This window comes from Lontra canadensis, unplaced genomic scaffold (assembly GCF_010015895.1).
Source record: "Lontra canadensis isolate GAN:19392208 unplaced genomic scaffold, GSC_riverotter_1.0 scaffold5, whole genome shotgun sequence".
Lineage (NCBI taxonomy): Eukaryota > Metazoa > Chordata > Mammalia > Carnivora > Mustelidae > Lontra > Lontra canadensis.
Genome location: NW_022630999.1, coordinates 4770933 through 4786535, shown reverse-complemented (window position 1 = coordinate 4786535; position 15603 = coordinate 4770933). Strand labels below are relative to the sequence as shown.

General features: G+C 43.9%; 1 protein-coding gene across 1 annotated transcript in view; it reads right to left on the bottom strand.

Moving 5' to 3' along the window:
- EGFLAM (EGF like, fibronectin type III and laminin G domains) overlaps positions 1-15603 on the bottom strand; it is a 178282-nt gene that overhangs the window by 43708 nt on the left and 118971 nt on the right. The window contains exons 8-12 of the mRNA XM_032851352.1: positions 7591-7706; positions 6702-7020; positions 5944-6044; positions 4714-4814; positions 2605-2749 (exon numbers count right to left, since the gene is read on the bottom strand). Of these exons, the coding sequence (XP_032707243.1) occupies positions 2605-2749; positions 4714-4814; positions 5944-6044; positions 6702-7020; positions 7591-7706 (782 nt within the window). The remainder of the gene's footprint in view (positions 1-2604; positions 2750-4713; positions 4815-5943; positions 6045-6701; positions 7021-7590; positions 7707-15603) is intronic.

The window sequence follows — 15603 nt, the reverse complement described above, 5'->3', positions numbered from 1 at the left end:
CCAACAAATAGAACATCTAAATCATTACTTTATCTTTTCTAATGAATAGATAAGAATGATTTATAACTAGTGTACTGAATATGAGCTAGGCCACTTTAAAGTACTTACAGAGATTGTTCACCAGCCACTGGGCACACTGCTTTTGTTAGATGAATTGAGTGCCCTGTGGGCTTATTTCATTAAGATCCTCAGAATTCACTCTGGATCCCATTTTCACTCTGTTCCTTGCTCCAGGATCACAGCAGGGGCCTGAGAACTCAATATTTTTCTTTTTCCTTTTCTGGAACATTCGATGCATTGTAGGGTGAGTGGTTCCTCTGAGCCTCCCTCACAACATCCTAGACAATAGTCTGATAAAAGTGGGCCTTTACCTTCCTCTGATGAGGGTTGCTTTGGGTTCTGGAGCCTGCTTTGCCTGCTATCAGAGAATTGGAAGTGCCCTGGAGTTAGTCTATACCCAGCACAGCACTTAACAGTTTTTGATGGGTGCCGAAGTGTGAAAGTCCAATTCCCTTGCTTTGGGTTGGGATCACTCTGAGGTGTAACTTATACTACAGAGCTCCCCTACAGAATCAGGCTGAAGCCAGACCCTGAAGAACTTTGTAAACCTTGATTTAAGACAGAGTCACAGGGCACCTGGGTGGCTCAGTGAGTTAAGCAGCTGCCTTCAGTTCAGGTCATGATCCCAGGGTCCTGGGATCAAGGCATGCATCAGGCTCCTTGCTACGTGCAGAATCTGCTTCTCCCTCTGCCTGCAGCTCCCCCTGCTTGTGCGTGTTCTCTGTCTCTCTCTCCCTTTCACTCTGACAAATAAGTAATTAAAAAAAAAAAAAAAGACAGAGTCACTATGTCCCAAGACAGTTTACCAAACATTCCACAACTGTCCTGCTTATTCAACTTGCTAGTAAATCCTGATAGTAGAGGCAAACATTGCCCTGAGTAGCCATAAAATTAAATGCTTCTTGCAATTAATTCTTTTATTCATTAAAATTATAGATCCACAGTATTAGAAAAGATATGGAAACTCATACAGTCCAATCTCCCATTGACTCCTGGAGCCCTCGTGTGTCCCTACCAAAAGGTTTTGGTAACGTATTTTCTGCACACCCCCAAGGACAGGGAACAGTCTCTGAGATCATCTGTTGTACTTCTATATACCTTTGTATGATTAATTGGAGTTAAAATCACTTCCTTAGGATCTCCCCATCCCACTTCACCACAGAGTAAGTCCCTCTTCCCCCAAACTCTCCCTCTATGATGAAAAGGCACCATCCACACCTTCATCTTCTCTCCAAAGTAAACAATGCTCCTTCTGTTGATCATTCTAAGGATTTTAGGTCAGTTTCCTGTTTCAATGACTGTTGTTTAAACATGCTCCAATTCAACTGTGGTCCTCCTAGAGTGCAATCACAGATCTGAATGCAAGCCTCTTAGAGGATCTGAGTTGCCACTAGAGCACTGGAGGCTATATACATAGCTCCTAGAATATAATAGGACTATCACCTCCATTTTTCTGGATGCTATGTCTCTATTAATGTGACTTATCATTTCTTGAGTTTGTTGCTACTACATGGTTCTGTTTATTAACCTTTATTGAATTTCCTTGCTTTAAACTGTAAGACATTTTCACATGTATTGCTTCTATTACAGCCTCTCCATCCTATTTTCACAGCTAGTATTTGGGATCCAAGTTCAAAGCTTCTTTATTCCTATCAGACTTAATTGTAATCATATTAGGGCTGTTGTCCTGGCATGTATATGATTCTGTAGTTCATTTATCTTGTCTTTTTTCCCTTAGAAATAACATGCGTATATGCATAAGCGACCTTACTGGATTCATAGTCACTCAATTGGATTCTTGTTCCTTTGGAACCACGGGGGTCCAAATTAATGGGAATCAGCAAGGCATGGCCCTTTATATAACATGTCTTGCCAGTAAAAAGTAGGGAAAAGTCCAGGCAGGGAGGAAACCACACACATATACACAAAGGCTTTCTTGCTACATTTTTCCTCAGAGAATACAGACACCTGCCTGATTATAATTACAGACTCGGTTCCTTGGCAGCCTGCTAATCCAAACCGTTTTTCTAAACAGGGCTCTAAAATTGCCCAGAGCATGACCAACATGTGAATACCTAGGTGATTTACTGCGTAGCCCAACAGTTAAATTGTTTGACCACTTCCTGTAATCATCCCCGCCCCCTCCCCATGTGGCAGATGAAAGGATCATTTCTGCAGATTCAACCAAGGGAACTTTTCAGGACTGTTTTCTAAAGCCACATGGCAACACCCTTGCCTTAAAAGCAAGCTTTGTGTTTGGCACTAATAATGGCGTCTATTCTTCTGATATGGGCCTTCTTCTCCCCTGGCTTTGATGTCCTTGTGGAAAGAGGACACGGCCCTGAGCACAAGGCCAACTGTGTGTTCCTGCACCCCCACAGTGATGATGCTTGCAAATTCAACTCTTCTCCTCAGTAGATGTGGGATGGATGAGTGCCCTGAGCCTGCGTCCTGCCATGTCTGCCTCAGCTCTCAGCGGGGAGGGGGGTGGGAGGTGGGGGGGAGGAGGAGGCAGGGATGTTAATGGAGGGCACTCACACTCACCTGGGACTGGCCTGACACCGGGGTGCCGTTGTTCACCTGCAGTAGCCCTTTCAGCCCATCTCTGTAGAGCGTGACCGTGTGCCAGGCCCCTAGTTTGATTTTGCTTTCACTTATAATGACGGCAACCCCGGTTCCACAGTTAAACCTGTGGGAAGGAAAAGGAGGAAAAGGCCCTCTGCTCAACCAGCTCATTAGGTGTTCTGACCACCCCCCCCAAAAACAGCATTTGAGGGGTGATGGCTTCTTTGAGAGTCAACGTGTTCAGATATGTTTATGAGTATCAAGAACTGCTTCATCTCCACATGGAAGAGCTACATTTTGCCTGTTCTCTGGGCCAGTCTCAGTCCAGCCATCTTTAATCTGTCCACAGACCCTTCAAATGTGGGGCCTTCTCCAACCTGATTTTCTCTGCAGCTTCGAAAAGGATGGGCAACTAAGACCTCCCTCCCGCCTCCAGTGACTGCCAGATGCTTCAAGTGGATCCAAGGTACGGCGAACTAGAACTTGAGTCATTCTGCTTCCCGGTATTTCTCTGGGGACTTTCCCCAACTCCCAGATGATGGGCTCAGTGATATTAATAAAATGTAAAAAACACAAGTCTTCACACTCATCTTGGCAAGCCGGCCAGCACCACCATCTGTGTTCAGCTGTGCCCAAAGGCAGCGCCGTTTCCACAGGAGGCCCCAGCTTTGCTGGGGGGTGTGGGCGGAGGGGGAACATTCTCAGACGATTGCTTTATTCTTGTTTTTGTTTTCTTTCTCCAACTTCCCTATGGAGCAGGGCATCCGCTAGTCACTGTGCCTGACATCTAGAATTCTGACCGTTTCCCGTCAATTTCCAGACGGCCGCCATGCTGCTTCCCTGTGGGTCCCGAGATGGCCAGTAGGGAAGGACACGTGACCAGCATCGTCCTTCTCAGGACTTGCACTAACCGCAGCTACTTCTCACGGATTCCCTGTGTCTCCTCGATGATCCTCGGTGCAGAGGAATGGGGTGGAGACTCGTGGCCGAGTAGGCTTATCTAGAGGGGGCAGCAGAATCAGGAGATGCAGAGTTGGAGGGCGGCTGCCATAAACTCCTGCCAGTGCTACACATCCTCCGAGTGTTAGTGTGTGCGTGAGTGTGAGAACCGCTGTCCGGACCCTGGCCCAGCCTCAGACCCCCACGAGTCAAAGCAATGGCGGACTGCTGTCTTCCCCAAGTGGGATGTTCCACCGTCTTCTCCAGCTTAAGCTAAAGTAATTTGAGGGCTGAAATAATCGAAAGACAATAACGGCAGATGCTTCTGGAGTGCTTGCTACGAGCCAGGCACCGCTCTGAGCACTTTTGTGTATTCATTCATTTCGTTCTCACAAGAGTCCTGGGAGGAAATGCGGGCTCAGAGAGGTTAAGTCACTTGCTGAATGTCAGGCAGCAGAGGAATGGTGCCATCAGGACCTTAACCAGTGCACTAGGGACAAGGCCAAGGCTGATCTTCCTTGGTCATTCTCAGATAGCTGCTGTGTACACCCCCATGAGGGTGGTTCAAACCCTCGCACCTCCACAAAATTTGGCCCCAGAAAACCCCTCACAGATTAAAGGTGGCTTCCAAAGTATGTTGGGAGAGAAATGACCAGGGCTAAGGAGAAGTGCCAGTCTGCAGCCCCGGGGCGGGGGCTGGGGGGATGCTGAGCCAAGGATGGGCTTCGAGCCTCTGGGAACCCTCAGGAGGCTGTAGGCTCCTATCTGCTCTCTGTGGCCATCAGTCCTATTTGCCACAGGAGACGAGAAGATCCCAGCCTCCTTTCCGTCACATCTACTTGAGCTCGGGGAGCGAAGGGACTGGATTGCTTGGGCTCACTGTTGCAGTCACCAGACCTACAACTGTGCCTGGTATGCTTCAGGGGCTCCAGAAGAATTTCCTGTTGAGTGAATGGACCGAACTCAAGCTTCGAGGCAGACCCGCGTTCCTGCTATGCCACTATTCAGTAAATTTCTCCAGGCTCGCCTTATATACATCGTTCCTTTATCCACAGGGACCCATCCCATTTATATTTTACTCACATTATAAAAAGGTAAACATAATGTAGGATGGTATTAACAAATGCGGGGGGTTTTGGTGGAAGTTACCTGAATTGGAGTGAGCGTCGGATGATGGCCAGAGACATGAAATCACCTCTCCCGTGTTCATTCTCCCCGCAGTAGAGCAGTAAGCCATCCTCCGCCTCTGCCTAGTGTACAAACAAAAGCCACACAAACAATGAGCACCACCTGGAAACACTCATGACTGTGGAACCTGAATGTTCTCTCTGTGGCCCTATTTACAAAGGGGCGAGCACACGGACTCCAGTGAACTCCCAGGTCCCAAGTCTCTGCTCCTTTCCAGTGAACAAACGGCAGCGACATAAACTGGGTGTGAGGAATGGCAGCGAGTTTAGGGAAAGCTGGCTCAGCCCTCCTCTCCCCTTGCTTGGTGGGTCGGTCCCCCAGCAGAGCCTCAGGAAAACCATGTGCACAGAGTCTATGGGCAGAGAGGCTGTTTGTATGTCCATCAAATTCTATTTCCACCAAAGAACATTCTTTTCTTTCTTTTTTTTTTTTTTTAAACTCCTTTTTACTTCCCTCCCTCTGGAGAAGAGTGTGCATTTGCTTCTTTCCTTCTGTTAGAGGAACAGGCTGATAAGATCTGCCCTGCTGCTAGACTAGGTTGTTTTTACCCTTGTTGACTGCCCTAGACCGGGACAGATCATCTTTTGGACACTCAACACTGTGACCATGACCTCAAAGGGGACTTGTTTCCAGATCACCAACCCTTGCTGTGCTGTCTGAGATGCCCAAAAGAGTAACTCTAAGCTGAAGTCGTGCACTGAGATCTGATTTGTTGTCGATTCAGGTCAGAGAGCATCCTCTGGGCTCTCACTACGTGCAAGGACTGTGTATAGAGCAGTTTTTCTATGCATTCAATTACAGTCATAGCAAGGATGGCAGACATGTGAGCTCCCTTTACGAGGGATTTTGGAATGGGGAATTCGTTATGCTTCTGAGATCCCAGTCTGTGAAGAGTCACCATGATGATCCACAGGGCTGGGACCTACACGCTCTCACTGGCCAGCCAGCCACTTCCGTAGTTCAGTAACACACAGAACCCACCCTCCGCTCACTGGCACCCTTGAACGTATGAATGTGCCCATCGTTCTTGCTACCCTGTGAACGTGTTTAAGGACAGACTCTGTGTCGTATTTACTTTTGCTATGTACCTCCACACTTCCTGCACTCCCAGCCCACCCCACTTGATAGGGCCCAATGCTCAGCTAAGATGTCCGTCCAAGAGGCATTCATCAAACAACTAATCCTTCTTACCCTAAATTCAAGAGTAATTTGAAACGCCTGATAGGAGTTCTTCAGAGGCTCAAAAGTTACATAGGAGTGGCCAAAGAACTGAGGATACTGTATAACAATATCTAAAAAGAGAAAAAGACAACATAAAAGCATACTATATGATTTCCTTATTTGTTCAAGGGCAAAAATCAATACATGCCATTGCCTAGAGGTCATTAAGTGAAAACCCCCCAAATCTGTTACACCTAACTTATTATCTTCTCTACTTTTGACACCTATGATTCTGATTCTTGGGAACTTTGAACTTCTGAAATTCTTAGGGAGAAACTAGAGATTATTAACTTGCTACCCTAAAAAAGAAATCAATAATTTCAAGACCACTGACACCTGCCTTCTAGCTGGATATTTGATGTGTGATGTAAGTTGGCTCAATTATCATCTTTCTTAACTTCATGCCCATGTTTCAGCAGCACTTTTTCAGTAGAGATGTGATCCAAGTAAAGTCTGCCTCCCCAAGGTGTTGTTAGGATTATTTATTAATTGCTCCAAAAATACCACACGTACGGCACACATAGAAACAGGGCGCTTTTCAACTAGAAACAATGGAAGTGGCCTTACGTTTTTCCTGGACAGCTAACTTAATTATGAAAACACGGACAAGGTGCTTATCTCAGGGAAAAAAAGGGCTAGAAGGAACCATGTGTGGCACACAAAACTGCCCTCTGGGTCCCACTGGAGCCAACCTCCCCACCACATTCTTCTTCCCACCAAGGGCTTACCTTCTGAGCAGCTCACACCACCTTTGCCCAGGTTGCAATGGCACCGTGAGCCCCCCCAGGTGTAGTCATTGATACAAAAGCTGTCAGCAGAGCAGATCATTTCATCACAAGACACGTCAAAGAGCCTTGGCATTATAGCCATGCCCTTCTTCCCTTTCCTCTCTGCTGGAGTGGGCTGGGGAGCCACCGTAGTCATTGGGAGAGATGCTAGAGTAGGGGGGACAAGCTTCGGAGCAGTCTTTGGGTTTGATCTGTGTTCCTTCTTGGATTCCACTAAATATTTCCTATTTCCTCTTTGGAGAGCAGGAAGTGGTTTCACCTAAAGCCAGAGAAGAGAAAGGGTTCAGGTTTGACACAGCACAGTGTTTAGACAGCCTTATTTATGGCTGATGTCTAATACTTGAAAATATGGTCAGTTTTGCTATTTCTCAAAACCCTAGAATGTAGAACCCATTTATGGATAAGCACTTGAGGCTCAAGGATTTTAAGTACCTTTCCCTATGCTATTCAGAAAATCAGTGGTAAAGCTGATAGTATATGATTTTTATTATTATAATATTACAAAGATTTATTACTTTGTCAAGGAATTGTTCATTTCCTTCTAATACCTGACTTTATACATGTCTACTTGGTGGGAAATCTAAATATGGTTCTGCCAGATTGTGAAGTCAGCAGGCAGGGGCTGGCTATAGGACATTCGCATGGTTGGTCCCTAATTACTATGAATTTATGAGCACCTGGAGCCTAATAGAGAAAATAAATAAGTGTTAAGAGCAAATGGGCCAATTTAAGTAAGTTTGAAGTAAAATGTTCATGGTCCATTGGTTAAATTGCCTTGTTCAGCATGAGAACAAGAACACCCAGGTTTTACGAGCGGAGATTTGGTCACCTCCTCAAAGGAGACATCCAAATCTAGGTAGTCTTCAAATCCATCATCATCTTCATCGACTCCCATGTTGATCGTATAACGGGATCCATAGTGGCCACTTCCTGCTTCTTCGGGGCCTTCGGGGAGAAAAGAGCACAGGCTGTCAGCATATGTCTTCCCTCCCTTTTCTAGCCTGAGCCATATACAGAGAGCTCCATCAAATGGATCAGGATGTGTTGGAAACACACAAAGAATTCAACACAAGAGAGGAAGACTCAATGACCAAAAATTTAAAAAAAAAAAAGTTTCATCTCATAAGGACTAAGGAAATGTCAATTAAATACCAGAAAGATCTGCCATTTTATACGGACAACACTGGCAAGAAAAGTAAATGTTGGGCAATAAAAGACTATTACCAAGGATGGGCTCCATGAGGACTCTTCCTACCCTGAAGTTTGATGTATACAACCACTTTGTAAAAATTCTTGGAAATAAGGAGATAATGTTCACACCTTTTGATGCAGCAATATCACCCCAACTTACAAAATCTGAAGAAATTCTCGTACATGTGTACCAGGACATGTCCAAAACACATTCACAGCATCAGAATTTATCATTGTAAAAAACATTCCAAATTTTCTATTTATAACAACTAGTAACACCCTAAGTATCTGTCAACAGAGAATAGATAAGTGAATTATACTGTATCTATGGAGTGGAACACTATATTGCAGAAGAAATGAAGGAATGAGTATGTAAATGCATTGACATGGCTCTCATTATTTCACGCAAAAAATGCAATTAGCAAAAGAACATACCCAGTTTGATGTCATTTATAAAAAATTCAACAGCAAGCAAATCTGATATGTTATTTAGGAATATACAGAGATATAGATATATGTATATATATAGAATTATATAGAACTAAATATATGTATTTCTATGTAAGTATGTATCTTTTTAAACATATATATTGTTCTCCATATTTTTATATGTTTCAAACTCATAAGCAAAGTAAGACCATAAATACCTGGGGGAAGTTAGAAGAGGGTAGTGAATGAGCTGCAGGACAGAGAAGCCTCTGAGTGCTCTGATAACAGTCTTTTTCTTAACACAGGTGCTGGGTACCTATGAGTGTTCATATTACCTTTACATGAACCCTTGATGTATGAAATATTTCATTATAATTTCTTTAAAACAAGAAAGAGACATTGCACTAGAGAAAATGCCCCTACACCCAGCAAAAGCGTGCCCTACATGGGTATCTTGGGTGCCACCATTTCCATCCATCTTAGCAGGACAATGGGATCTTTGAGAACTCGAAGGTGGGCTGAGAAAAACTCTTAGGAGACAATAGATCACATTATCCTTTGGGGGATGGTCACAGCAGTCCTGCCTTAGGCGCACACTGGTGGTACCCCCCAGGGTATGAGAGTCTTCCCAGTGCTGGTCCATAGCACCCCCATTTCCTCCCAGTTGGTTGGGGCGTAGGTACCAACTGCCTATACACTAGCCCTTAGAGCAGAAACAACTCTGGCAACAGAAACTAACTTTTGTAGGTTTTCAGTGCCCATCAGACCTTCAGTGTTTGGATGACTGGCTAGAAAAAGGAGAGGAAAGGATAGGAGGGAGACATGAAAAAGAGAAACTGAACTTAAAGACATTCTGCTTTCAGAATAAGCTGAGCTGAACACCTTTCTTATAAAAGCAAACTCACCCCCCTTTAGGGAAGAAAAAAAAAAAAAGCACACAGATGAAAACAGAGTTGAAGGACATCCGGAAAGAGGGTATGGGAAGCCTTCTCTGTGGGCACAGGGTCGACCAGAAATCTCTGGACCAGGAAGAGCCAGATGGCAGTGGGCAGGTAACATAGAGACAGCAGGGAAGGAGCCTTCTCAGGTGTTCAAGCACATTTTGGTGAAGGTGGGATAACAGAGGGGAGGTGGTGTTCTCACCACCTTCACTTTAATTCCTGGTAGTTTTATTTAAAATAGCCCACATGGCAGCTGAAAATTCAAGCCTGTTAATTCCAGGTTTATACCTGGATGCAATTCTCCTAAGCCACCTGCGTCCAGCCGGCACAGCCATGTGCCAGATGTCTTCACATAAAAAGCCAGGAAGCCTGTGAACACAGCTTTCCTCTCTCCTGTCTCTCTGTAGCTATGCATCTTTCTACCTCTCTCCTCAACTCTCTCTCTTTCTGTGGGTCCTTTTCTCACTCTCCGTTTCCACGTCTGTCTCTCTCATAGATTCACAATGGTCAGATTAAGGAGGAAAGAATCCATTTGGCAATAAAAGAACTATATAGCACATACATGAAGACAGCTGGGTTTTGTCTCCAGGGAACTGGTCTCTCTCTACCCCCAAGGAGTTCTCCCTGCCTTGTGCATAGTCTCGCCATTCTTGTGTACCATTTTCATCAAAGTCAAGATTCTCTTCATTTCATCTTATGATACCCTATCTGAAAAACAAAAACTTCCAGAGGCCACCACAAACTACAAGATAAATCCTAGGCTCTTGGTTGCAAGTTCAAGGATCTCAATGGTAACCCCTCCTTTTCCTCCTTCTTTCCCTCATCACCATCATTTATTGAAACCTACCGTCTCTCCATGATTAATGGGTATGGTTGCGTGCATAATGTAACCCGTTTCTAAACTTTACAATAATCCTGCAAAATACTAACGGTTAATTTCACTTTGTAGATGAGTAAATTGAAGCTCAGAAAGGTTAAATGGCTTGACTAAGATCAAAGACCTTGTAACTGGCCAAGCCTCACTCAGAGCCAGGTCTGTCTGGTCACTCCTTTCCCAGCTGCCTGTCAGAGAAGAAGCCACTGTGGAGGTGGAAAGAGCCTGGGATTTGTAAAATTAACACTTATGACCAGTTTTACTGTGCCAGGAACTTTTCATACATCATTTCTATTAATCCTCAAAAAGTTCAGTATTGGGGCACCTGGGTGGCTCAGTGGGTTATGTTGGGTTCGCGAGCTCCAGGAGCACAGGAGGAACAATAGAAATGACCACCTGTCCCCGCCCTCTTCCAGTCTCCTCCCCTCTCCTTTCCTTCACCCTTGACTCTCCCGCCAAAAGAATGTATGCCCAGGTCACGTCTCCATAGGTAACCCGATACCTATGCAGGAAATAGATAAAAGACCCCTGCCAACTCCTTCCCAGTGCGACTTCCCCCATTCCCCTTTCTGGAGTGGAGGAACTTCGTCCTGAGGGTGCCCACCTCCTCCCAGTGCAACTTTCCTGGCTCTCCTTCTCCTGAGCCCTGAAACTTCACCAGAGAGTGCTTTTAATAAATCTTGCCTTGCGCCTACCTCGCCTGGTGTCGTGTTTATCTCACCTATAAAACCTTACAGGTTAAGCCTCTGCTTTTGGCTTGGGTCATGATCTCAGGGTCCTCGGATCGAGCCCCGCATTGGGCTCTCTGCTCAGCGGGGAGCCTGCTTCCCTCTCTCTTTCTGCCTACTTGTAATCTCTGTGTTGAATAAATAAATAAAATCTTAAAAAAAAAAAAGTTCTGTATCGTTGCTATTATCATCTCCATTTTACCATGTGAAATAGAAGCTCAGAAAGATTAAATAACTTCCTCAAAGGCACGCAGATGGTAAAATAGCAGAGCTAGAATTAGAATCTTTGGTTTCTCTTTTGACTACATCACACTACTTATAGTCCGACTCCAAATTGTGTTGTCAGCATTTTTTTCCCTCTTCCAAAGTCCTGATGGCCAAACTGGCCGAGCAGTTGTCTCCTTAATACATCCTGTGTTTTCTTATCCCAAGACTGGTTATTACTTTTTTTCCACACTGCCATCTTTTCTTTCTCTCCTATAGCCTACACATAGCTTACCTAGACTTCCAACTGCATGCACCCTATGGAGACAGAGCGGAATGTTTATCATCAAAAGGCCAAAATCAAGCGATATTTTAAAAAGAGAACATCAGACACTTCTAGAGAAAAGATGGTGATTACACACACACACACACACACACACAAACAGGGATGTGTGCCCCTCTGAGCTTAGAATAAACTTCCATAGCTTGAAAATATCAACAGATGTTAAAAATTTTATTTCCGCCTCTGAACTCCTGGCCCTGGAATGCTCCCCTTGTTTTTCCCAACTCAGTTGTGAACCCCTTGAAGGCAGGACCCATAATTTTAGTCTTCTTGAAAGGCTTTTCCATTATCTATTTAAGTCCATTTAAGTAACACTTCACATACTTTAAAGCTGAAGGAGATCTTAGACACTATCCAGTCCAAATTTCCCATTTCATAAATGTGTAAACTGAGGTCACAGAAGACAAGTGACTTGAGATCAAGGTTATGCATCTCATTAGATGATCTAGGACCAAAACTGGATCATATGACCCCTAGTTCAATATCTGTAACACCTTACCATGCACTTTCTCGTGCCAAATATCTAAGATATTTCAGCCAGAAGAAAATGAAGACACTGAGGTTGGGTGTTGGTAGCTGAGGTCTCCTCCTGCCCCTTAGCCCACCTAGGATGTCTGTCTTGAAGGAAACTCCTTAGAGAAAAGGACCATGGATGTGTTGCCATAGCTGTGAAATGGTACCATGATGAAAATGGAAATAATGCTAGATTCTCTCTTCTTTCTAACGAGTAGAATAAAGCATGTATTATTCATTGGATAAGGTCCTTTGGTATTTATAAAAACTGCTCTGTTTTGACATGATATTGCATATCTCCTTGAAGCTAGAGGTTACTCTTTGTTTTGGGGAAATGAAGGGTATGAGATAAGAGTGGGGAAAGGAGTATAGAATTATAAGGACTCAGAGTCAAAAAAATTTTGACCTCTATAGAAAGAACTTAGAGATCAGCTAGCACAAGTCCATTTTACAGATGGGTAAACTGAGGCTCAGAAAGTCCCTGTGACTTGTCCAAAGAGACAGCTGATTAGTGACAGTGCTGATCCAGAATTCTGGGTTCCCAATGCTGCTTTCTACTACCCTTTACAGCATCTCAAATTCCCTATCCCTCATCATAACCTGGGCTGATAGTCACTTCCCATTTTTAATAGGAAGGAAAGGAGCACAACATGACTGGAAAAAACATGGGATAAAATTCTCTGCTCTTGTTCATGGATGGCCCCACCACCTCAGAGTTCAAATTCACGGCTTACATGAAGTTTTTACCAATGCCATTTCTAAGTGAACATGGAATGCACGGTCGGAGATGGTGATAAGAATTCTCTCAGTAGCCTGGGGTTATTGTAATTAAAGTGCATAACTTATCTCTTTCCACTTGGCACCCTGTTAATTAGGAAAAGAGAACATTAAAAAGGAGACATTTATTTAGAACCAGAAAAGTCAAACCACTGACTGAATGCAAAACAAGTTCAAGGGTTTTTCTATTCCAAGAAAAACTAATACACAAAATAAAAATTACCACTAACAAGGGCGATTTATTTGGCAAACACCTGTATGTTTATTTCTTATTTTTTAAAGATTTATTTATTTCAGCAGGGGCACACATGTGGGAGAGAGGCAGAGGGAGAGAGAATCCTGAAGCAGACTTCCTGCTGAGCACAGAGCCTAACTCAAGGCTCGATCTCAGGATCCTGAGATTGTGACCTGAGCCAAAATCAAGAGTCAGTTGCTTAACCAACTGAGCCACCCAGGTGCCCCTGTATGTTTATTTTTATAAAAGCATCACAATTGTTCTATAAATTGTGAGTTTCTCTGATGTATCAACATGGTGTAGTTGGAAATACCCCTGGTCACAGAATCCAAGTAATTAGGAGAGGGACACAGATGACTATTTGACCCTGGGCGAGACACTTAGTCTCTCTGGGTCTCATGTTTTCTAATAAAACAAGGAATGGGATTAGACTGATGACCTATAGGATGCTTTCCAGCACTAACATTCTGTGACCCTGAAGTTTACACTTTTGATTTAGACATATTGTTGGCATCTGTTACTTCAAGCAAGGTTTGAAACAGAAACAACTGGAGAATTTCATTTATGTGGATGAAAAAGAAAAAACGGAGTTAGTTCAGCAAAGAAGTTAAAGGCTTTGGGGACTGTGGCTTTGTGTTCAATATTATAACCCTCCTAGAAGATAGGATATCATTTATCAGAATTCATCTTCATTCATAAGGACCAGGTTATATGATGTCCTTCTCTTAACAGCTCTTGACAATGGATGAGAAAGGGATACTTATTCCCCATGGAAGTTGGAATCATGCAGAGTGTTCCCCAAAATGCCGTTGGATTCTTGTTCAACCCTTTTGCCTCCCTAAAGAGGTAGAGACAGTAGCCTAGCTCTGGATGGAAGCATTTGGTTTACATTTCTGAACTAAGTGAAGCTAATCTATCAAAGGACCTGGGGGTGGGAGGTGGAGTTAGGGGCAAATTTGGTCCCTCCCACCTCCCTTCTCAACCTGGAAAAGTGGAACACAGTGACCTGGGCAGGTGTGACTTCTCTGCAGATGCAAACTTTCCTTCTAGTGGGCTCTCCCCTAGTCAGAGGAGTTCGCAAACCCGCTTTCTATCTTAGAGTAAGCTACGTTCCCTACCCACCCTTCATCGGAAATAAGGATGGTATTTTCCATAAGGATGGCAATTTGATTTTTTATCTGCTGACTACACATCTTATTTCTCAGTTGATTCAGAAAGTGGACAAAGAGGATACTGGGCTTTAACTGGGCTTCCTCAACACCTCAACTCACCAGAACAAGAATGGTTGGAGGACAGGGTCTCCCATGAGACAATGTGTCAAGGATGGAAACTGGGTCATCTCCTCCAATGCAAATACTCAAGATTCAGTTGGTTGGATGGAAAAGTGACAGGTCAGCCCCATGGCCTTTGTCCCATTAGAGATTCTGTCTTACTGCCAGTTAAAGCCCCATCTCATACCAATTTATTCCTTCTCATCCTGCTCCAGCCAGAAAGAATATTGGTTCTTCTTTCAATTTGGGAAGCACATCTGCTTTCTCCTGCCTCAGGGTCTTTGTACATGCTATTCCCTGTGCCTGCGCTTGGAGATCATCCCTCATTGCCCATCTTTTGCCTTTTTAAATTCTTATATCTCTGCTTAAAATCACTCTCTTAGAGATGCTTTCTCTGCACCCCAGATAAGGTCAGGTTCTCTTCCTGTATATCCTCATAGATCTCTCTTTATTACATTATTAACTTATGATTACATATTTATCTGTGGAATGATTTCATAATTGTGACTCCCACAATAGATTGAAAATGCCAAATGCCTTGAAGAAGGCAATATTGTCTACATCGGTTTCTACTATAACACCAAACCTTGCTCACTCCCTGGCACACTGTAGGAATTTTATAAAATGCATACGAAATAAAAAGAGTGAACTTCTAAAATAATTTAGGCATAATAAAAATATATGACTATAGCATTCATCTGGATTCTTAAATAGCAAAACTCAAGGCACAGGAGGACCCGAATAAAGGGGTTAAAATCTACCAATAATTCTTTCCAAGATCTTCAAGAAATCATTCCATAGACCTTTCTGGAAAATTCATCCATACCCTGTGCTCCTTCTGGGGTTGGTCTTCCAAGCATTAAGTTGCTTTGGCTTGGACTATATGATTTAGGTGAAGTCAGTCCTGCCACCCGGGCCAAAAATGATGGAACCAGGATCTAGACCCGAACCTAAGACAACCATATGCAGACCAACCACCTCTGAGAAGCCTTGTGTGAAAATCTCCCAAAAGGAGGGCTTCATATCCAAGGGCAAGGCAGATATTTCAACCTAAATCCTTTCTCCCTTCCCTCTTCTCTGTAGATGCTACAGGAGCTAAACATTGGACTTCTGAGCCTCCTTTGCACCTAGGGGTGACCGTGAGGTCATCTGGGTCACTAAGATGTAAGAAGTCTTCTGGAACTTTTCTTTCTACTGTGTTGTCTTTGGCAGTGAGGGTGGTTGTGATGGCTAGAAGTTTAGTGTATTCCTAACTAAAATGAATGGGGATCAAATGACACAATTAGACCTTCTCCTTGGGAAATGTACCCACCAACCATGTGCATGCTGAGGGGTG